Source organism: Cydia strobilella, chromosome 12 (assembly GCF_947568885.1).
Source record: "Cydia strobilella chromosome 12, ilCydStro3.1, whole genome shotgun sequence".
NCBI classification, from domain to species: domain Eukaryota; kingdom Metazoa; phylum Arthropoda; class Insecta; order Lepidoptera; family Tortricidae; genus Cydia; species Cydia strobilella.
The window spans coordinates 14348483-14372490 of record NC_086052.1 but is presented as its reverse complement, the minus strand read 5'-3'; the positions used below and the strand labels follow the sequence as shown (position 1 = coordinate 14372490).

Below are 24008 nucleotides of genomic sequence, written 5' to 3'. Positions count from 1 at the left end.
GCTACAAATAGATAGATATAATACTCTTTATTGGCACACCTCAGTAAAATATATAGCTTAAAGAAAAACAATTGGTTAAGATAGAGACAGACAAAAGGCGGGACAAGTTCAAGTAGGTACCTATAACTCTAAATATTTTATAGTTTCGATCGCATACTAATTCCAACGTATGTTCCATAAGTAATGCTTTAATGACATAATTAACCTGTATGTATGTACAGTCGACGTAAAAGATATGTTTACATTTTTCGCTTTATTAAAAAGAAGCAAGGTAGGTACAAAAATGTAAACATGTCTTTAACATCGCTTGTTCAATACAAAACTTCTTAGGTTGTACCTACATACAAAACTTCATCATTATATGGCTTAAACCATAATTTAAAGGCCAAGTTATTTGAAGGGTTTTAAATATGTACGTACCAACTTATAAAGAGATAAAATTAGACAAATTCGAACACGCCTTAATGACCAGACTAAAACTTGTTGTTGAAGCGTGAAAATATTTTGGTTTATAGAAAACAATCACGGACAATATTAATCACATACCTACATAATTTATTTTATTGGTTTATAACAATAACAAGATGCATTATTATTTTATTTATTTATTTATTTATAATTGTCTTATACAGGTCACTTATATACAAACGAATATCACACTAATTTGACTTGCCGGTCAAATATGGGGGCATATTAACAATATTTTTTCCTTTCGTAGATGCAGTCCAGAGGTTTGTGGAGATGCCCACTTACACGGAGGTGAACCCGGGAGAAGACGCGTTGCTTAAATGCAGGATATCGGAGAAAAAGGGAGTCTGCTCGTGGCAGAAGGATAATAAGGTATGTTCTGTATAAGATTAACTAAATTTACTTGACTAGTAGAATAAAACCAAAATGCACTCGCTTACACACGTGTTTTCAATCCGAATCTAAATTCCAAATTACATTGCAATAGCAAAATTGTCGGAACTAGGAGGTACTAGCTGGATGTGCATTGCAAATCCTACCCAGCACTAATCGACAGATTTAGCGTAGCCATAAATACATGGATGGAGCGGCGTGCATTTTAAGATTGATAGGTTCAACTTTACCACTCAACTAGCAACATCTTTACTCAAGTAGTCCCCAATATTCCTTCGGATTACGTGGGGATTATAGCCTAGACCTTCATGTGCAGTCTGCTGCCTGCCGTGTGCTGTTTAGAAATTTGTTTGCAGGGGGGGTCAACTATCTCTGCAGCTGTACAATGAAAGTACGTAAGTAGCATTATACGCGTTACAACTAGTAAAGCTTTTCTGCATTTACATTTAAAACGTAAAAAAAGCTTTATAATACGCCATTTCTCCAACTTCTTAGTCGATTGAAATATGTAGGTAGGTATCATTCGATTCCTTTTTTAAACCACGAGTGATATAGGGTTACAAAGAGGATTAGGTTTCGTTGAAAATACATGGTATGGTGTATTTTATATTTAAAGTCTTATTACTGTTTTATATTTACTGTTTATCGATGACATAGTCACTATAGAAAAGTATATAATCGCGATTTCATTACTTAGTTGTTGTTAAAACAAGTTTAATATCACCCAAGGCCTAAAGACGGTTAGATAAGTGTTTGCAATCACTTGAACCCCACCGACCTTACCTTTCGAAAAGGTTCGTTCATCACGATCGATGCTCACCTTGTAATATACTTATAGTCAGGTGCATAGTTCATCTTACAATATATCTTTTGATAAAATGATAGCCTAGAGATGTCATGTAGACATTTTAAAGTACCTGTCTACTACCAGAACAATATAATTATATTAATCTCCTTTAATTTTTTTCTCGCTCTATTTTCATTTGTGGTACGCCAGATGTGCTAGCGGCATAAATTTTCCAATTCCATCCACTCTCGTTTTCCCATTAAGTGTTCTTATTCAATTATAAGGGTCAAACGTACGTGACCAACTGCAATTTAAATTGCTATAAAACCTGAAATTTGTGGCACCTTTGTAGATTTAATGCCGGCATCAAACAGATAAAAACAATATTTACAGTACATATGGTGCTACTTTATTCGCACTAGTGCGTCCAATAGCACTTTTCGTGCATATGTCGAAAGTTTAAAGGGCCATATGTACTGTAAAACGTTGTACGACACACGTGCGAATAGGTAATTCGCAACTCGTGTCTTTTTAAAACACTCCCTGCGGTCGTGTTTTAATTTATCGCCACTCGTTTCGAATTTCCTCTTTTCCGCACTTGTATCGTAAATTCGAAAAAGGGGTTTTTCTTCCCTGCAAGTGGGATCAAAGTAACATTTTTCTGTTCTATGGGACAGTATTTTTTGCATTTTTTTGCACATTATTTTTTTAGCTTATAATATTTTTAAACATCATAATTACCTCATAGGTGTTGTGAAAAGCAGTATGTGTTAAATCATTTTCTCAACTTACACCTGTTATGACTGCACCGACACTATACTTGACAATGTTTTTTGGATGACGCCACTTCAGACAGTAATAGTCTTCCTTAACCGTTTTACTAACCGCTTTGTCACTTTGTTTCTACGAAAGTTTATCACGATGCCTTAGTAAGTAAAACACGTATGACCTCATTAGCTATGTACGTTTTTTATCGCCGGAAAATACGGTTTTTTGGACCGTGCACAAATGGATGGTTATTCATCGCGGTTCGTTTACAATTGGCAGTGCGATGACTCTTCAAAACTACGGGTGAATATCCAATATCCATGGCCTTATGGACAGGTAATTCAAGGTTTATTCGGTTCCTGGAATTTCCGTATATTGCACAAATATTTTTATTTCTTTCTATTAACTATTTGATGTTATAAAAATAAAAAAAGAACATTAAATCAGAAACTGAAAAGTTATAGTTAAAGTTATACCTAGGCTTGTCTACTCGTCAGAGTGTGTGTCATTTTAAGTGTGTTTTGTCTTTGTATTAATTGTTTTGTAATAAATACAAAAGCAAGCCTCGTTGAAAATACACAGGTTCATTAGCATAAGTGTAAGCAGCTGGCAACCCAGATTGTATGTTAAATTACGTAGATATATGGTAATGACACCACGGAAATCAGAACTCCCATTTACCTTTAGACAATAATTGCTGATTCATGCTGCACAATTTAATTAACATAACATACCAAAAATCTCACTCTTGCAACATCCTATCTCTTTGTTCCATGATTTTGAAATATGGCCTTTCTTTAACAAGACCTAAGGCTTATTTTATAATCACAAATAGGTGTATCAAAAGCTTCTCAAAGTGTTAATTAGCCTGGTGCATGCGCCAAAACGATTTTTAGCGTGTTCTGCCAGTGAAATGAGGTCGTAAAAGAAATTTGGCGGCGGAGCGGGAGCCATTAAAGTCATACAGATTTTGTTTCATCCCCTAGGGGTGTGAGGCCGTGTATCGAATATTAATCGGCGTTTAAAGTCCCCTTTTACCTGGGGAGAATAAAAACTGTTTTCGAAAATGCAAATAATAATATAGTAAGGGATTCAAAGGCTTATGTTTACTTCTTAGTGTAAATTTAAAAATAATGTAGGTATAGGTGCAATACCTGGGGTGCTAATTCTAAGACGTAAAGTAAACATTGCTTAATTGCTAATTTCCATGAACAAAATGAGCGCAAAATAAACCCGGATTGTATGTTTGTTCCTTCTTTGTAGTCTAATCCAATTGAAACTAGGAACTTGTAGAAAAAGTTACGAGTTATTTAGTCATCCTACTTGTAATTGAAACTGAGAGAGTTAACATCTCAGTTATTGTAAATTACTATAGAAGTGTTATTTAGAACTTGCAAATCCAGAATTAAAAGAAATTAAAAACCTGACTGTTGTAATATATTATAAATTATTGGCGTTATTCATAAACACGCTACAAGCCTCAATTCGATATTAATCGTTTGTCTTATTCTGTCATTTTGACTTATGTATTTGTAAGAAAGGGATGAAAAATAAATAAACTAATTAAGGCTTGTAAAGTTTTATGAATAAGGGTATGTCTTCTACATTTACACCGACAATTGCACGAATGTTGGCACGTATTGCATCACGCATATGCGAAAATCCGTCAAGTCGTTTAGGGCCACACACCGAGCCAAGGAAATAACCATATCGTCAGTTAACTACCCATACTAACTAGCAAATCGGTCGCAAGAAACTTCGTATTCGTACGTCGTATTTCAATGGATTATATGAACACATTTCGTACGATGATTATGTACACTTTTAAAACATTAAATGTAATTCTTCAATCGCTAAAAATACGTACTACGAGTACTCAACAGGATGTGTCAGTACGTGGGCATCTACCGCAACCATAGGGCACATTGTTTTTAAACTATTTCGACGCGCTTACATATTCATCGTAGATAAAATTAAACCTCGCATTCAACTGTCGTTTATCTAGCCCGGTAAACTTTAACTGGCTGTATTTAAATGAACAATCGCGGCTCCGAGGCGAGATCTGAATCTTAACTAGGTGTAGTCACGATTCTTTTACTTAAAATATAACTGCTTTAAGCGTGCGTTGTATGAAACCCTTCCTAGAATGTCGCATCCCTTATTGTGAACTCGTGTCACGCTTGTAAACATATACACGTTTTTAATTCTATGGATGATGATGCTTAAAATCAGGGACATTTTTGATATTTTTATGACCCTTACTATTTCGTTTTAAACTCGTTGCAGATGGCCTATTATGTAAAATGTAGGCCTAAATGGCTCTACAAGAAATCTACTTTTTGCAATAAGTACCTATAGTTTTATTGTTTAAATTGTCAGAATGGCGTAGCATACTTCAATTTGGAAGGAAAAAAAATCGGAAATATCATGAAGAAACTTAAATAAAACACAATCTAAAAAACTTTTTTAAATACTATAAATGAAAATTAAAGTGGCCTCCTTTTATGACTAATAGCTATAATAACCAACAAAGAAAAACACAGTAAATTTAACTGTATGTATTTATTTTCTAGAAATTTCACATATTCATTATATAGGTTTGTTACAAATTGGCAGGCTACTTAACACTACCATTTTGTGTAGAGAACCTTCATTACCCGCCGTTGTGAAAACAACGCCGTCTTCAGAACTAAGTACTATCATCCACGCTAACGTACTCTTCATAAACCATATTGTAAAGGCATAAGATCTACTTGCGACTAGTCAAAAGTATTTCTGTTACAATAATATTTAGATTTTACTTGCTAACCATCTCGTTTGCCGGAAAGGTTAAAGTTAAAGCATTGTGTTCGTATTTAAGGCAATGATCTCGCGTTCCTAATTAAGGAAATGAAGTCCTTATTTGGCCGGTTCTTTTATTTAAAGGCCCATTGTTGCTTCGTGGTGGGCCTTTTTAATACGACATTATGTGTCCTGTTTTTATTTTACAGTTTTACATTCCAAAACGTTCTATACATATATAACATATTGTATTGTCAAACTTGTCATCGCCAACCTCGTGGCATTTAGCTTTTGTCAAGTTTTTGAGAATTAAAAAAAAAACAAAAAACAAAAAGTAATTGAATATCTTTTGTTCAATATTAAATAGTTACTTAGGGCTCGTTGCACCAACCACATTTAGCGGACTGATCAACGTCACTCAGGAATGAACTATGTAACTTTCCATACAATAATATTTAGCGAACGCTACTATCTTGTTGATCGAAACTATTTAGCGAACGGTTTAACGGTGACAGACGGTTTGTGCCACCGACTCTTAGTTTAATTATTAATAAATTATTCTAGTTTCCTTAAGGTAGGCTGAAGACTGTTTCATAGTTTTATGTTTGCCTTATACATACTGCTACTTTTATCACACTTTAAAAAGTTAGCATGCACCATGCATCGAATACTTAGGTTACCGCGTCGGCTTTCGTAAAGGCGTATCGATAGGACAAAGACGTTAAGCCTAACAGCCGTCATTACCATCCCGGTCACGAGCTAACCTTCGTGATTCATAAAGTCCTGGGAACTTGGCAGCGCGCCCTGATGCCTCGGGCCTTTTGTCGTGCCGGTATAGACAGGTCAGTTGTAGAGACTGTCACTGACACGTTTTAAACTTTAACCGCTGATATACTACTGTGGTATGTCGTCAAAATTATGACGACCTTTCGTTAACTTTCATAATTGTTTACCGTAAAACCACGTCATTGGTAGAAGTTTAGGAAGCCTATACCAGCGGCGTGAGGGAAGATATGTTTTCTGCATCTCGCCATCGCACCAATTGTAGATACTTCAAAATGCACGCATAGCGTAAATGACTTCTGTACTACCGTAGTCCATAAGGGACTGCAACGGTTTATATCTCTGGTGTGTAGGGTGGTCTTTACATTAGATGCATATTCGTACGTAGCTCCAGCGTGCGAGTGGAACATTGCAATATAAATAGGTACGTGCATAGCTCTGTCTCGATGGCACACCGGAGCAGCGAGCGAAACCGCATCAGAGTGATACCTATCTGCGTTACGGCTCGCGTCTACCACGGTAAACCCGGTGCCCGAGTAAGCGCGACTGGAATTAATGGCTTTGTCAGTCAGTTATGTCACCTAGTTAGTGGTCCTTTCTTTAAAAAAATCCCGAACGACGCGCCAGCGACGCTTTTGCTAAATCTGAGAGCACCAACATGGTAATTTCGCGTCATATCCTCATAATGTACTATGATTATGCCCAGCTTCGTAAAGAAAACTACCACTTCTTACTCTTTACTTGTCTTTGATGAGAACTATAGATTTCATATCTTAGTGACAGCTCTTAATAGCAGGTTAGTGTGAAATTATAGGATATATGGACGGTATAATGACAGAGCCGCCATTCTATATTCGATTTCAGCCAATAACAATAGGTAAATTAATTGTCCTTTATATTATTCAGACATACTCGTAATTGGTGCACAATAGTGATGTGCCATTGCCACGAACATTCATGACTTAAGGGAATAAGCAGGGACTTTTTGTTACTAATGTAGGTAGTTTCACAAGTTTTCTCTAACAATCTGAAAACTATACTTTAAAAATGGTATCTAGGTAAACGTAATAAAGAAAATGTTTTAGAAATTTTCTGAATTGTATACACTGTATACAATTCAGATATTATATTTTCTACACATACACACTTTAGGATGTGTAATCAGTCACCAACATGATTTTTAAATACGTATACATAATAATCTTTCATAATTAAAATTTAATTATGGCTTACCTATTCTTACATTCAGCGTCATCTAAAATTACAAAATAAAAAATCATTAACTATTTAGAGCCTAAATTAGACTCAGTCTTGTACAACAGAACAGACAAAGCAAACACAAAGGCTAATTTATCCCTCTTTGTTTTCACATTGTACGTAATCAATGTAATTACACCTTTATGTGGGGATGTTTTCCGGAACAGGAAAAAATACCCCCAGCACGTCTCTACACAATTCAAGCGAATATTTCATAAAATAATCGCTCGCAGCAATTGCGTTCCAATTAGTGCTGAAAATAGGCGGGGAAATACGAAACTAGCAACACCAGTGTTTTCACGTTTACCTTTTATTTATACGTGCCTTAATTATGTTGGCTTTTGTATGTTGATAACGACTTAATTCTGAAATTGTAGCTTAAGCGTGCGTTATTTTGTCGATATTTTTGGTTTTGATATATTTTTGCTATCTAATTAAAAACAAAATGCCTTTTATGATTGAGTTTATGCATATGTTCTGTGGTAAAATCTCGATATCAGGGTTGGGATTATAAGAATGCGTATTGCGTAGCAATAATTTCGCCACGTTGCACCGAAGTTACAGTCGTACAAGTAATTCAGGGATCTTGAGGCACTACATAATATACAGGTTCATCGCGTCATTAGTCAGTCGGGCAATTGGCCGTATTGAAGTATGTTGGAATCTTCAAAAGAGCAATGGGCACAATCATTTTTGTACGTAAGCTTTCCAATTTCAGGGTTGCGCTTTTGTGTTGCTAATTTTCTAAGGTATCTAAGCATTCGAATCCCCATAAAAGTTGGCTGTCTTACGGTACAAATACCATATGGGTACTTACATTACTCATATTACCATGGCCCACAAATGACACACGTATGTAACGTCGCAGGCATATCGCACGGCGTACATACGGGAGGCACAGTCACGGCTCGCGGTCACGCACCGGCATTGTAGTTACCTGGCTTTTTCGTAAACCCGTACGCAAGCGAACACGCGACGTAACCCGTGTTATTTGAGCTTGAGGCCCGTAGCGGCTGTGCGTCATCGGGGTATAGTTTTCCTGGGAGTGTGACTAGGCTAGACTAAGTTCGCGATAACAATAAGAATTCACGGTCTGGGGGGATTTCACACCATGCGATGTTGTTTCTGAATGCGGGCGAATCAAAGGCTAAGGCAAACCAGTAGGTATTTGTCCGCACGCGGATAACGCATAGTTGTTAAAAAATATGGAGAATGTACAGCGAGCTTCAAAATTGCAGGTTGCTTTATAAAGTGGTCATGCACTTTGGCCGCTGAGTGTAGTTTATACTCTTGACGTATCACCTCAAGAGTCAAGATAGGCAGGGCGCTCGCTGAACGAGACACACACACTCGCCCTCAGCCTATACAGTTGCATTTATACACTGGATGGTAAGGGAACTCGGGTCGCCTGTGCTCGCGCTTCTAATGGGAATATACGGCCATGCATTTCCGTCGCTTACCGAGCGCAGTCTAGCAAAACAGTATTGGCTGTGTACGCGATGGTGGCTCCCGCCTAATGGTTATGGAACGCATTTAGTTTTTTCATGAACAGGATGGAATGTCAAGAATATGATTATAACGAGAGCCCAAAAAGTTTACCTTTTGCCAGGTTTACTGATGTTTCGGCGAAAATTACTTGACAAACTTTCTGTTCCCAAACTAATTATCCCATATTTTTAGTTGGGCGAAATTTCATTTCGCAAATTTACATAATCCAACCTAACCTAACCCAACCTAGTACCTACGTCAATTTCATTTTGCAAGTATGGGGTTGGGAAATGAAATGGTTGCGAAGTAAGGTTATGCCAACGATTGGTTTGCCAAATGAAACTTTGACGAGTTGGTTGGTTGGTTGGAGTTGGTTGCCAAGTGAAATTTGGCGAAATAAATTTCGCCAAAAAGGAAGTACACCCTTTTGCCACGACGAGCGTGATTGCCTTGAGTTCATACACCATGCACTTTGCACATAGACAGTCCAGAAACTAAACTCATATAGTGGTTTGCATGAGACAAACGGTCGTATGCGATAAGAATACATAGGGCTAAGTCATGAACGCAGCAAGCTGATGAAAAGTGGATAAAATGTCATTAACTAACTTGTTGCTTCACGCTTTGCAACTTAAACATTTAAACAGATAAGGCCACGTCTTTTTACTAATTCCTAAAAGTTAATATTGCTTAATTTTAATGTAATTATGTTAAGTTTTTGTTGGCGATTCACGCCGACATTAAAGATGCAGCAAATGCACTGCATACTATGCTAGCGACCCGCTTATTTTTCAAAAGAACATATTTATATGAACGCCTATGGATATATCCGACGGTGATCCATTGCTATCAAGCGGGACATATGAGTGACGCATGATGTATGGCTTGTTTTAAAAGATCAAAAACTGGCTAGCGTACGGAATTATTTTCAGCACCGTAGTTCTCCCGTTCACAATATAACAATAAAGTCATTTTACTATTCAACCCTCTCGTATGAAGTCCGCCTTATTATAATCCGCCTTTTATATTCGCTACCCGCCGCTTATCGTTCCTACTTGTCACGAATGTTTTCACTCATGCGTTTGACATTTCGCTGTGCACGTCGCTACGTGTGCACGGTGTCAAACGTGACATGTATAGGTACCTTTACCTTTCGCGATTCTTGTGGTATGAATACTGATAGCAGATTTGTAAAGTTTACGATCGAATCGAACATGAAGGGATCCCCCAAATTGCGAGAGGTGTGCTGCAGGCGGGGGCAGGTAGTGTCCTAATATGCTAAATAGATTAGTCTTTGGCAACACATTCTCGCTGGTGCCCTTCGGGGGCGGCGCCCTCAAAACAAAGCAATTTCCAAAGGACTGTGCAAATTGGCTGTAACGTTTAGCTTAGACTCATCAAATCCGCAAGCAATAAGCTACCGTCATAAAAACTGATTGCCACACAATGGCTCCGGCATGCACCATTTATACACTTCAAACGTAAACGTCCCCTTTCTTCGCGAGACAATTCTATAATAAAATATTTACAATGGGGAGCCCCATCCCTTTTTTTATCTGAAACACGCGACACATGTCTGCACCAAACAATTGACCATAAAACTTTCGGCACTGACAATTGCTTATCTAAATCCTGGAGTCAGAGTTTGTACACGTTGGATTGGACAATAGGGTGTGCGTCATATCATCAGCCTGTTTTATTCAACCGTCAAAACGGTTTGTTGCTATGACAACAATAAGAAAGTCGCATAACTTGACGCCACAGCATATCAGCGCGTCCTTATGTTTCCATGAATTCTTTCGTAGAAAAATGAAATGAATTATTTTATGTCAAACTAATCTTATTTAAATTTAAAACATAAGAGTCAGTTTGTTCAAACGCTGGATAATTTACCCAAATATTGCTCAGTCATTCTGTTCCGTTCCCATATATTACAGGCCATTAGTCATTACCATCTGATAAGAGCATCAATGCTGACTCATTCGTCTTTTTGCGCACTCTTGACTTAGACAGGTACGCTGGAAACAAAAAGATATTAATGATAAAGGCCAATCGATGAGTTAATGCATGAGAATGCACCGATATTGATCGGGACGACGGCCGAGACCTTTAGAATTGATTTCAAAGGGCACAGAACATCTCCGTGTGTTGTACGGAGCAAGACGTTGGGAAATATCGATCGCGGGGGCGATAGCTTTTTTGAAATAACTGACATTTTGGACGGCCGAAGAATTGAATTCCGCAGTTGACTTGCGTATTTGAGCATGCCAAAGGATATGATATGTCAAATAAATAGCGAAATATGTACGGTTGTAGTAACAACTATTACGATTAAAATGGTACGCTTCGATAATTTGCGCTTACATTTGGCTTCCATGTTAAAGAAAAGAGATGTCACCATGGAGACTCGCAAACAGAACGATTGCCGAGGCGAATAATTTTAATGGTTGTGGATATATACCTAAATACCTACCTACACCTACTGACCCTCTTTGATAACAATGTAAAGGTTTTTTGGGCGATACCAAAATTAATAGCTGATGCGGGTTATTTATTTTTATTATTAAAATAATTATAGTGTTTTTGTTTCCTGCTGTTCTTCTCAGCCTCATTGGCTACACAAATAAAATCACCTTACTACTGGTAACATCTGTGGTTTCGTTCAAACATTTTCTTAAATAAATAAAAATATCCAACTAGGGAAAAATTAAAATTATTTTATGAAATATTTTTCGGTTTGTTTTTAGGGTTCCGTACCAAAAAGGTACAAAAGGAACCCTTATTTTAAGTAGTCACACTACAATATATCACTAGGTACATAGTATAAAACAAAGTCGCTTCCTGCTGTCTTTCTGTCCCTGTGTATGCTTAGATCTTCAAAACTACGCAACGGATTTTGATGCGTTTTTTTTAATAGATAGAGTGATTCAAGAGGAAGGTTTATATGTATAACACATCAGCATAGCACCCTTGCGAAGCCGGGGCGTGTCGCTAGTAAATTATAAACTGAAATAGATATCATACACTAAAGACAAAGTGACCAAGTCTATCATCTAAAAGTGGCCGAGGCGGGAATCTAACCCGCGTCTTCAGCTTACGCGGCTAAAACGTCCTGAGTCTGAGTTCGATTCCCGCCTCGGCCACCAGTGGAAATAGTCACTTTTTCTTTAGTGTATGATATCTATTTCAGTTTATAAATAAAAATATTTTTTATAGCTTTAAACTGGCTATAAAAGCTTTTAAAACCGGCTACGGATATACTGCATGAATAACTTCCTCTTTTTTTAAAGTCAACTGAATATTATTCGAAATATTATGCTACTCTGCAATAAATCTGAATCGATATGGACTCCTGATTTATAGTCAAACTAATATCAGGAGAACTTTTTTCACTTCACCGGCCTAAGCAGAAATGTTCACCTGATATTAGCTATATATCAAACTCGCTATTGAATAACTGACGTAATAAGAATACCTACTAAAATTATGTATTGCAACGGCACTGTATTTGCCTTAGTTAAACTAAAATATGTAAGTTTAAGTAACATCTTCCCGGTAAAAAAATAATTAACTTAAGCTTATAGCTGCAGAAACCGTACCCTACGCTCCCAAAAGATAAACTTAGTGCTTTATGCAAATCTCATGCTAATGCCTTAAACACTCAGTGCACACGGATTTCTGCATAAACACACTTTAGCCTCATTCGTATTTTCTGAAACTAGACTTGTTATATCTGGAGTCGCACAACACTTAAAACTTGGCTCTTACTCATAACTCATTGCACTCTAGAACATTATGACAACTTAAGACCCCACAAGATTTGACTCGCATGTTGAAACATAATAAGTATAATGTCTACTATAAAAGATCTACATAATTTGCTGCGTTCGTGACTAATATATTCTCCTTTCGTCTGCTTGACGCGTTGCTATGCCTTGATACATCAATAGGCGGCGGTTTGAAAACTTTGAAAGGGCTTTAGACCGGCTGAGCCGCACGTTACTAAACGTTTTGTTTTTGCAAAAATCCATATGCTAAATGTGAATTGAATGACTGAACCGATTAGAATAGAACAAAACCTTAGTCGAAATAGGAAACCCCTGAGTTAAATTCGTATATAATATTATTCCGAGTTCCAACACAGCAGGTGCGGTCTACGATTTCTTGCTTTTATTTTAAGCTCTGCATTTTGAATGAGGCCTTCTTCTGTGGGGTTCTCAAGTACATTAGCGATGTTAATATACGATAGTGATGTTCATGATCGATCCTTTCATATTCAATGGCTCGTTGTTTGAAATGAATGGGGAGGGCTCTTGAGCACTCGTTGAGTTTACGATGTGAATCGGAACCGTCGTCGGATTAAAGAGGCTTATTATTTTCGATGTAAGCTACAGCGCTGCTTATTTCTTTTTATACGAGGTCGGTTTCTTTCGCAAGATTAATTCGTGTTTTAAAAAATGCGTGGGGTGGGAAGTGTAACTGCCATCAATATATTTCATCTCTAACGTTCGTTACCTACGTAGAGTTATAAATTGGAAAACTTTTGATTGGAATTTCTGCACATTTATCCTTTTTTACAACACGGATTTCTTCTAAGTTATTACTTGGAAATTCATTGCGTTAAATTATGTACTATGTGTTTTACGGCTCAACGAGAACTTTTTTGTGACTTTTGAGAATACACGTTTAATACCAGAAAACAGAATTAACACATCGAATATGATTTCGTAACTTTAGATATTACCTGAGCTCCGTCCATTAGATACTTATCTTATTGTCTCATTTATTTTCACCACACCAGCTGGTAAAGGCTCTCTTAATTGTTCAAATATTGATAAGAAAGTTACATTTTATTCACATGTGAGACAAAGTAATCAAATGCAAATTTTGAATTGTTTATTATGTTTATGATGATTTTGAATGATAAATATATTAACATTCATTTTGAATCGATCTGCTTTGATTTTGTTTGATATTTTACAGTTAGTATTTTCCTTGTGTTGGTGATAAATTTTGTTAATACTCGGTGGCAAAATTTGTTTAACCCTCGTTCCTTGAAACCCTCGCAACGCTCAAGATTCCATTTTTAGAAACACTGTGGTTAAAATTTGGGATATTTCGCTTGCTCGGGTACCAATATTAGCAAGAGAGGTTAAGCAACAACTTTGCCCCCTTGTAAAACAAATGTTTAACTATTTCTACACTTATAGATTCTCTAAAAATAATTTGATGTTTGTGACAACACCAAAATACTTTTAAAGCAACAAAACAAAGCTTTTATCACATCATTTTGAAACGGTGTTGAATCTCAATTTGTCCTTGACTACAAAATAATGGAAGCTCGGAAGTCTGAACGGAGCCAATAAAACGGAAACCGGGTCTTTATTCGATCTGTAGAATGTAGAATCCAATAAGGACGGGCGATTTGCAAGAGTTGAAAATATGACTTAATTCCTTGTCAGTTTCCCGTTGCCGTCTTGTACTTTACTGCGGTCACATTCAGAAATATTTAAATTTAAAATTCCACGACTAAATTAAATATTAAAGCGCCATTTGTTCAATTGAAACCTTTTTAAAACCGTCGCTGGCGTATCACAAATTATTTACAGTAAACCGCAACTAAATAGCTGAATCCGTTTTGGGGATAATGGGAAACATCATTTGTGTATATACAAACATACAAGCAAACAAACAGCTTCTCACCCTACGTAGTTCCGACGGGGGTAAAAGTTACTTGACAATCGAAATAATAGAACTAAATAAGTTGTTGTTCAAATATTATAAGCTCATACTTATTCTTTACGAATTTTACATCGAATATATGGAATTCAATATGAATATAAGTACGTGAAGACTGTCCTCGTAAATTGGACCGAAACATGTCGAGCTATTCGACTTAATAATACGTGAGTGGTGACCCGTTTTAATAGTTATTTGTTATACAAGGGTGCAAAGTTGTATTTTACCCGCGAGTGTGGAATTGAAACACGAGAAGTAAAATTACATTTGCACCCGTGTGTAACACAAAACTTTTCACCTCACTATAGCGAGGAAAGTGCAACATCCACAGGCGTTAGATCATCTTCATCACTGAAATCACTCATTTTTTACGATATTATAACAAAAAACTGGAAATTCTGTATTTTTACGTGAGAAGTTTTTAAGTAAAAATTTTGTTTAATTTAATTTCTGACGTATGAAATGTCAATGATGTGTTTTGAAATTGCATCGACTCGACTTATATTTAACATCATTATTAAAAAACAAACGTTTCTTATGGAACTTTAAGGTTTATGACATAAAATCATTAAATAAAGCTAAATTTGGTATTTTTTATTAGATTCTCAAACCATTTGTTTAATGATAATTAATATCAAACGAATCATTATTATGAGCGTTTTACGTTTTGTTATCTGTCAAGCTACTTAAACACGCTCCATCCAAGGTCCCCACTAGTGGATAAAATGCGTTTTTCCCCGCTTGTTTTAAAGGATAAAAGACAACTTTCCGAGCTAGTGAGGGGAAAAATAATTTAATATGTTTGAGTCTCACGGGAGTTTTTTAGTTAAAACCGCGCTCTTGTACAAGTGGTATTTATGCCTTTAAATAAATCGATATACGCATGGTACAATACGTTTTCGATATCATTATGCCACTTCAAATCCACATTTAAGAAATCATACGGAAAGAAGTGGCTTGAACTTCTCTACGTTCTTGTTATGAAGTTCAGGCGTAACGTAACGCGATTTCGATAAATTCGATGTAAATTATGTTATACTCGTAATAATATATGAGGTATTCGAGTACGGTTGAAAAGGTAATTTTAAGTTTAACTATTACCTCAGACCATATCTTCTCCGTTTGATTTTTTTATGGAGTATTATGTTTAAAAGTTCTTTTTTAATGGTTTATATTATACATATTGTTTAATTTTCGAGGTTATCAAATTTAGCGGCTGATAACAAAATGTTCTAAGGGGTAGGTAACGGGAAACGTTATCGTAAGACGATATTTTAAACATTATTAAATACAGGAAATGTAATCTAATTACTTACCTACTTAATTCTAAGTAAAAAATACTGAACAAATATTGATTTATTCATATAGTAGTTTTTTATTACATATAATATATGAATTATGATTAACTTCAGATCTATCATAAATCTGATAAGATATCCAAGGCATAACGTTCCAGATACACCAAACCCTTTCTGAATTGACGTTTCTATCAAAACATTTAGGTATCTTCAAATTTTTCGATATGCACATTTTTGTTATCAAACCTCTCCTCTCAAACCTTCATTACCAAATATGTATATTTTGCTACCCGCTAAATGGTTATCTAACACACAACAACGAATCATAAACCACACCTTTAAAGATTACATTAACGTTTGGTTGGTATCTATGCAAATGAGTATAGAAACATGTCTCAATTAGGTATATAAAAAGTACCATAAAGCATTCGTCCTTGGTTCTCGTAGCTTTATAATCGTAAATCGACATGGAGCAGCCGTCATTCCAATTGCAGACCGAGCACGAGCCTCAACATACAGATTACATTTCATTCGATAGCGTGACATGCGTTCGCGTTTGTGTTATGTCTATTTTTGTATGGGATTTTGAACAGCGTGCCAAGCGGGACGTTCTGGAAACTCAAAATCCCATACAAAATGACATTTAACGCAAACGATTACGTCACGTCACGCTATCGAAAACGATCGAAATAGTCACGTGACTTTTTGTGGCATCTGTTATCCCGGTACATTTTTTCTATTCGTTTGGCGTTAATCGATGTACGATTGTCATCTTCACTAGGCCCCCAGTTCGAACACGGACCGTGCGTTCGGGGCCCGAAAAAGCGGGAGTATGATGCGGTTGGATATTTGGCATGGGGGGCAAGTGGGGTGACATTTCAATTGCTTGGACCCGTGTTCGATCAGTCCGTGCGCTCTTCGCTTGCCTATCATAGTTGTGTGATAAACTCGGGTATCTACAATTTTACGTGGGGGAATTTTCGTGAAAGATGATCTTGATAGCATTGTTGCTTCCATCCAGATCCAGTCGAGAGCCACAGAAGCACTGGACTTATTTCAGGAAATTAAAAAATTTACGCGCGTCTAACTCCAAGACTCAAGCAGAAAAGCGCCCAGTGAGAAAAGCACCACAATATGACTTATGGTGGTGACGACACTTCATGAGGTTTCAATATATGTAGAAGTCAAAGTTGAGTGCTCGCTCTGTTCTAAATGAATGAACCTCGAGGTCACATTACACTGGTTCTTTCAAGAACCCGGTTCTCCTGCGCTCGCGCAACCGCTCCACGGTCTGATATCGGCACAAAGCGCGCCGATCCCACCATTGTGCAATTGTGCATGGACGCCGATTGTCGAAGGAATGTCCCGATTGCCATCATGAAGGATGGGAAGTTTGCTTTAAATTATACGTCGCGTACTGCCTACGTGCCCACAACCACATGGTACAAGATGGATTAGCATTTAATATATAAATTTTGCTCGGATATATAGTTTCGAATATTACCTGCATGTTTCAGAATACCTTGGGCTTGGAATCAATAATGACGAGAGTTTAGTATGGTTTTCTTAGAGTTTAGTATTTTTGGTCAATGTTAGATTATATTTATAAAAATAAAATTGGTAGTGGAAGTACAAATGTATTAGGTATTGCCTACCACATTATTGTTTAGTCTACCTACTTAAAAATGTTTGCACAATGAATCACCTTCTTCAAAAAAAAGTACCTGCGCATTCTACGCGCGCACTTCCTATTGTCTAATTTGCCAAATCTTCAATTTGATTTTTATTGAACGAAATTTATGTAAACCGTAAAATTCGTAAATTACTAGGTAGGGCACTAGTTTAGGTTTAAAATCAGTGATATCGATACTAAAATGGTCTATTTACACGATTAAACATTGTTAGCTCAATTGTACAAAAAATAGACATTTCTACCTCGCTTTAACATTCATAATACAAGGATCTGACCACTAATTTAAATATGACAACTGTCACGGGCGTTTTAATTTTAATTAGTGTTTTTATTTTGTTACTTCAAATAAACACCAGATAAAAAAAACTAATTAATTTCATACACAAAAACTTCGCTCATCTCTAAGCAATTTGATATACAGAGGCCTCGTTCAACGGCATGTGTGTATTGTTGTTGCTTCCCACATATTCCTGATTAGTGTGATTACTCATCATATATTATGCTATTGTCCTTTGTGCTATCAAATACGCGTATATCCTCTGGGGCTATAATTACGTTTCGAAAGCCGTATGAAGCGAAGGCCAAACATGGTGATTGGTGGAGCTTTTGTTTTGAGTTTAAAATTATACGTAGAGTTTGATTATAAAGAAGATTAGAAGATGAGCTTTGTATTACAATTAATGTTACATTTTGCGAATAGTTAAGGAGAATACTTTATGCTTATAGATTAGAATAATGGAAGATTCATAAAACACATAATTTTTATCGTGATAGATGTTTTCACGTTGTTGTTTTAGCCTAGGTTGTTAAATTTTGTTTCTAAGTTGTGTTGTTATTAATCATTATGTGACACTTTTGTAACAAAACACATGCGTTTGACATTGATGGTCAGTTTTGTAGGGACTAGAAACTACCGACTTACTCAGTTTTGCAAAATTTAAACTATTATCCAGTACTGTATAAAAAGCCTTCCCTACCCTGCCTTAAGTATTTTAGTGACTTCTTTCCTAATATGCCTGTATACCGACTGTACCTATCCTTAGCACGGTTTGCGGGCCTAGCCAACCTGATAATCGTTCATAGAAAACGCCAATCGAAACTTTAACAATGTATGGAACTAGTTGCGTGACTTTTCGTAGCATCTGTCGTTCCGGTACATTTTTTTCTTTAATACCTAATGTATGGTTGACACGTGGTATGGTACTTTTTTTTTCGTTTAGCGTTGTCAATGTACGATTGTCGTCTTGGTAGTCCCCCTGGACAGAAAAACCAAGCTTTCACTTATTATGACTAGGTATTACACGACCGAAACGTTTTCATTAATCTCATCATCTTAAGCAAGCGAAGCGACACCAATCTTTTAAGCCACGATCACACATGGCCAATATTTGGTCCAACCCGGCACAGGTTCACACACATGTTAGCAATGATTAATGTATGACGAAACAGTTTCTTTAATCTGATATCGTAATGTGCAAGTTTATATTGTCACTTTCCCTTGCATGAATGGTATGTAAAAAATATAGAAACACAGCAATGCAACGTGTATGTCAAGGCAATAATTATTGCCCAATGTTTAGGCTTGGGAACTCTTTTGTTATGGATTAATTAAATGGAGTTTAATAACTTTGTGTGATTCTTAAGTCGCGTTATTGAGAAGAGTAAGTAAATAGAAAAATAAGCAAACAATGGATGAATCGATTTTATGCTGTACAGAAAGGTAAATTAACAAGCAGGGCGATTTCCGTGCGGGATTTGATTCTCTTTTGCCATTTGTGTTTTACGAAATATTAAAAAGGCAAAAAAAGCTAATGATTTTAGCTACAGATTAAATACTTATATTGGCTGGTCACTGTAGCGTCAAAACTTCGCCGATGTGTCAATCGACTTGCAAAAAGTAGGGGATTCTATAACAAATAAAACCGTACCTAGTAGAGTTAAAGATTTCAAACGCATTAATATTTTTACAATGTCACTACTGAAAATGTCACTAACACTCCAAACTAATTGTAGGGGATAGAATTAATCCTCAGGTACTTCAAAGCAAGAATTTATGCAAACAGAGGGGTGTTAAGTATATTTGTAAGCTTAACGTGTGTGCTTACGTAAGTATGTATAGGTATATGTGTGGCTTGGTGCATGGCAGCTCCCAAACGATTTGTGATTTTATGTTTTTATGATTGAAAAGTGACAATAATGACATGTCACTAGATTTCGTCACGAAATTAACGCCACGTCACTAACCAATGGTCGTTAATGGATTTCCATCCAAAGTGTAGACCGAGGCGAAATGGATCAAGTTAAAAATCCGTTAATATGGGGAAATATTGTATTGATAGATGTGCACTAAAATTACACTGTACGTCTCTCCTCTGACCCTAAAAAAACAGTCATAAGCATTATTATAAATATGTACAGTTTGATCCAACTAGCCCTGTGGTAAGATTCGCCTCGGTCTAGCCTAGGTTTATATAAACAAAGGTACATCAACCATTTCAAAACTTACCTTAACATTGAGTTAATTTGTGGAATGTTTTGTTGAACATTGCACGGCTTGCATTCAACTAGCGGCAGCACGCAATAAGTTATTTTAGTACGTCATAAGGCACCTAAAATTAAACTAGACGTGCCCGTCATACATTGTTCTAATGCTAACGAGAATTAGGAAATGCACCAAACTCTGAATTTAATTTGAGTTATATGACAGTCAAAACGAGCTCTTGCCTGAAATATTTAGGAACGTTAAAACTTAGGTTTGAAATAATTTAAGTGCTTAGTTTGCACGCGACGCTGAGCCGAAATGCGGATGAAATCGGCTTTACGAGCATATATGGTCGCAGAATAAATTAATGTCACTAGTAAGCTTTATAAACATACGTTATGTAATAGGTAAGTCTGATATATATAGTATAGTTTATTATGCTAGGTTAATCTATTTCTGACTAACAAATAAATATTCCGACGGGATCCTAGGGATATCGATTGTCGATAGATACATATGATGCCAGATTTTATATGTTGAATATGTTTGAATACAATAGCCAAGTACTTTTATAAATAAACATTCTGCTCAATTGGTAATATTGGTGGTATAAAAAGCTTAGAAACCATTAATTTTGATCCGATGTTCATTAATCACGCTATGATAGAGATTGTCATGGAAGATTTATTCCCAAGTAGGTAGTTAGTAGCCATTGTTGGCTACTTAGATTGCTGATATCGGTTTATTAAGGAAATACATACTTAGTTAAATCTTTTGATTTTCGACACTCCTCATTTCATAAGCTTTTCTGAAAAACATCATTAAGCGGCATATTCATTTATATTTTTGGAGAATTGTCTATATATTGGTTCCTACCACCAGTTAACTAATTTAAACTTTCAGTTATTTCATATATGTAATATGAGGTACTCCATCTACTCGTTATAGTGTTTTTCATAAGATTGGCATAAGCACAAGTTTTATTAATCGACTGTCAACTCGCGACAAAAAGTTAAGTGTTGCCTATGGTTTGCAATTGACAAAAATATATATGTATAATACCTTTCAATTGTTTTATTAAAACGTCGCAGAAACCGTATACAATAGCACATAAACACTTAAACGGCCATAAAGTTCCTAAAATGGCACACAAAGTCCCGGAAAACGGTATATGATTACCCAAATCCCCGCCCAGACCCAGTATTTACCACATTAAACAGTCCACATCAAGGAGATCCAAATAGCTGACCGATTCCCGCATCCTTTTGTAGTCCGACAAAGCGAATTCAGGTTACGGAGATCAGAAGCGAGTATATCACGTCATTAAATAAAGTTCCAGTGCGTTACCAAGACTTGTTTCATATCACTTAACAATCTATTGCCTCTTTGGCACCAGTCTCGTGCGACCTCGAAGTCCGTGCAAATTTAGCTTAGAAGTGATCTTATGCTTTCGTCTATTGTATCTCCCGACAAACTAAGGTTGAGGTCTCTTCAAGGTAATAGCCTCAGACTAAGAATTATTGATCGTGTTTTCATCAAACTTTATCTTATTGGATCTTATTGACCTTTATAACAATTGAGACTATAGTCAATAGCTGCCTGGAATAAATTAAAACAGAAGACCTGTTACAAATATGCGGGTATAGAACTTATACTGGTTTACAGCGGTGTTCTTCAAAAGCAATAGGAATACTTGCTTAAGTTTCACCTTCGCGCGGGCAGTGTGCGTAACCGTCCGCTACGAAAAGCCATAAACACATTACAGTCTAGACTGCATGTGACCTTTTTCATTTAAATCAGCGTTTTCGGGAGCGTACGCAAACACCGCAGAGACATTTTCTTTGATTAATAACGATCGAGAACAATGGCCGTTCAGCAATATCCGCTCGTGTGGACCGTGACTTGCGCTCGCGCATCCGTTTGGCAATAAGTGGATTTAACATCTGTTGAAACTATTTAGCATCTTTATGTCATGATTCGGAAAATGAAATTAGATACCGCATTAAAGTACCGCCAGGCGAGAATATTTGCTAGATTTTAGCCGTAATTTGATTTATTCTTGAGGCAAAGTGTCAATAATATTTAGGATTAATCGTCGGCTGACAATGACAACAAAAACTCACTAATTACTACCACTAGTTAAGAGCCATAGTGAACCGTAGTATGTAATACCAAAACAAGGTTGATCTCTTTTTTTTGTAATTAGTGAGTTTTGGTGTTCACCTGGCTGACGAAATATTACCTATTGTAATATATGTACAGTCGCCATCAGATATATCGGAGCGGCCGAAGTGCTCACAAATATCTGAACACGCCTCTATTGTCAAGGCGTTGAGTGCGTGTTCAGATATTTTTGAGCACCTCGGCCGCTCCGATATATCTGATGGCGACTGTACTTGTCAGATATGCTTTGTCAAAAGTCGTTTCTTCCGTAGTAAAAAAATAAGATAGACCTTGACCACGCTAACTTTGCAAAAACTTGGCAGTAAGAATGCATAGGTACTTACATACCTAGCCATGTAAGCTTCATACCTGACGTAGCACTTGGCATGAAAACTTAGCATGGCCCGACTCTAGCTTGCTTTATAGCTGTGACTTACGAGTATACTTATTAGTCAAAACTATCTCTGATCTAATTTTGGCCTTCATCAAAATTGTGGACATTTTGGTTCACTAATATTCTTAGCTTCCGAAAGCAGGAAACACAAATTAGAACCTAATTCTGTTTATAACCCGTAAATCTCCAGGAAAGCTGCACTAACCAAACCAATTTCTGAAACACGCTGAAAACACCATCCACAAAGATAATTCAACCAAATCAGCTTTGATTACCAGTTTACTGCAACTTTCCTTTGATACTGTCCTGTCCGAATTTCCTTGATGCGATTAAATGTTCGCAGCCAAAGGGAAACTGGCTGGATACCTATTGAAAATGTTTACCGGAAGCTCCTGAACTAGCAGAGCACTCGACGGGCGGATATTAACCGTTGATTTGGTTCCGCTCGCGTTGGGTCAGCGTATCGATTGTCATTTGTTTTTAACGTCTATTCACCCCTGATTCACCCTTTGCACAGGTTGTCACTTGCTTGTTGTTAGAAAATTGACAGCCAATGATGACAATCTATTTTGATGATTATGCGGCATTGTTGTATACACTCATGGACAAATTTAGAGGAACGCAAAAAAAAAGGTTTACTTAATTAATAATTTTGAAATTACTTCAGGTGCTGTAATCCAGTAATTAAACCTTTTTTGCATTCCTCTAATTTGTCCATGAGTAGGCATATTTTAAGACATAGATATCTTTTGATAGTGAAATGATCTCTAAATGGCACTTGTGAGGCATTAATGGGTAAATGAACTTATTAGAAACTATCCAATTAGATTTAACTCCTAATTAGTCTTATCTCTTACGATCATAACATAGATGCTGGCAGCATTAAATATTACTAGGCAATTTTAATGCAAACCTAGATTGGGAGTGTCGTATATGAGTATATATTTAATCATGCACCGTCTTCAAAAACTACTTTAAACTATAGAAAAACAAAAGTTAGAAAAATGGAGTAGTGCTTAAGTAAATTAATAAAATATATGCAACACAATAACCTTCGTCTATCTTTGGCCAAACTTCTCGTAAGGACACCTCATTGTTAAAATTAATAGACGCTAGATCTGCTAAGGATGTCTAAAAAGCATAACTACTCCCTTTTAATCAATCGCGCAAAAATGTTTAGAATTTTCCCAGACTACGACTACTACGAGTACCTACTTTCATTGATGAAACCTCTCGTAAATTACGAGTGTAATAGGAAAGTTCCCTCAAGTGAGTCTCGGTCACACCCCAGGGTTTCTCTCGGTTCTGCACATTGATCGCGGGTGTAATGCGAATTGCTAACCACAAGCGAACCGTGAATGTCTGGAGCCCCACAAATTATGCACTAAACTAGGACGAGTCACATTTAAAATATAATATATGCAAGCGTATTATGCGCAATGCAATTAAGCTTCAGCTAACTTATGAAATAAATTTTGTGCTACATATTTTTTGAGTACTTAATGGTTTAGTCT

General features: G+C 36.5%; 1 protein-coding gene across 1 annotated transcript in view; it reads left to right on the top strand.

The window, feature by feature from the left end:
- The window catches only part of LOC134746255 (hemicentin-1), a 62522-nt gene that overhangs the window by 24551 nt on the left and 13963 nt on the right, over positions 1 to 24008 (top strand). The window contains exon 2 of the mRNA XM_063680594.1: positions 719 to 840. Coding sequence (XP_063536664.1) covers positions 719 to 840 — 122 coding nt within the window. The remainder of the gene's footprint in view (positions 1 to 718; positions 841 to 24008) is intronic.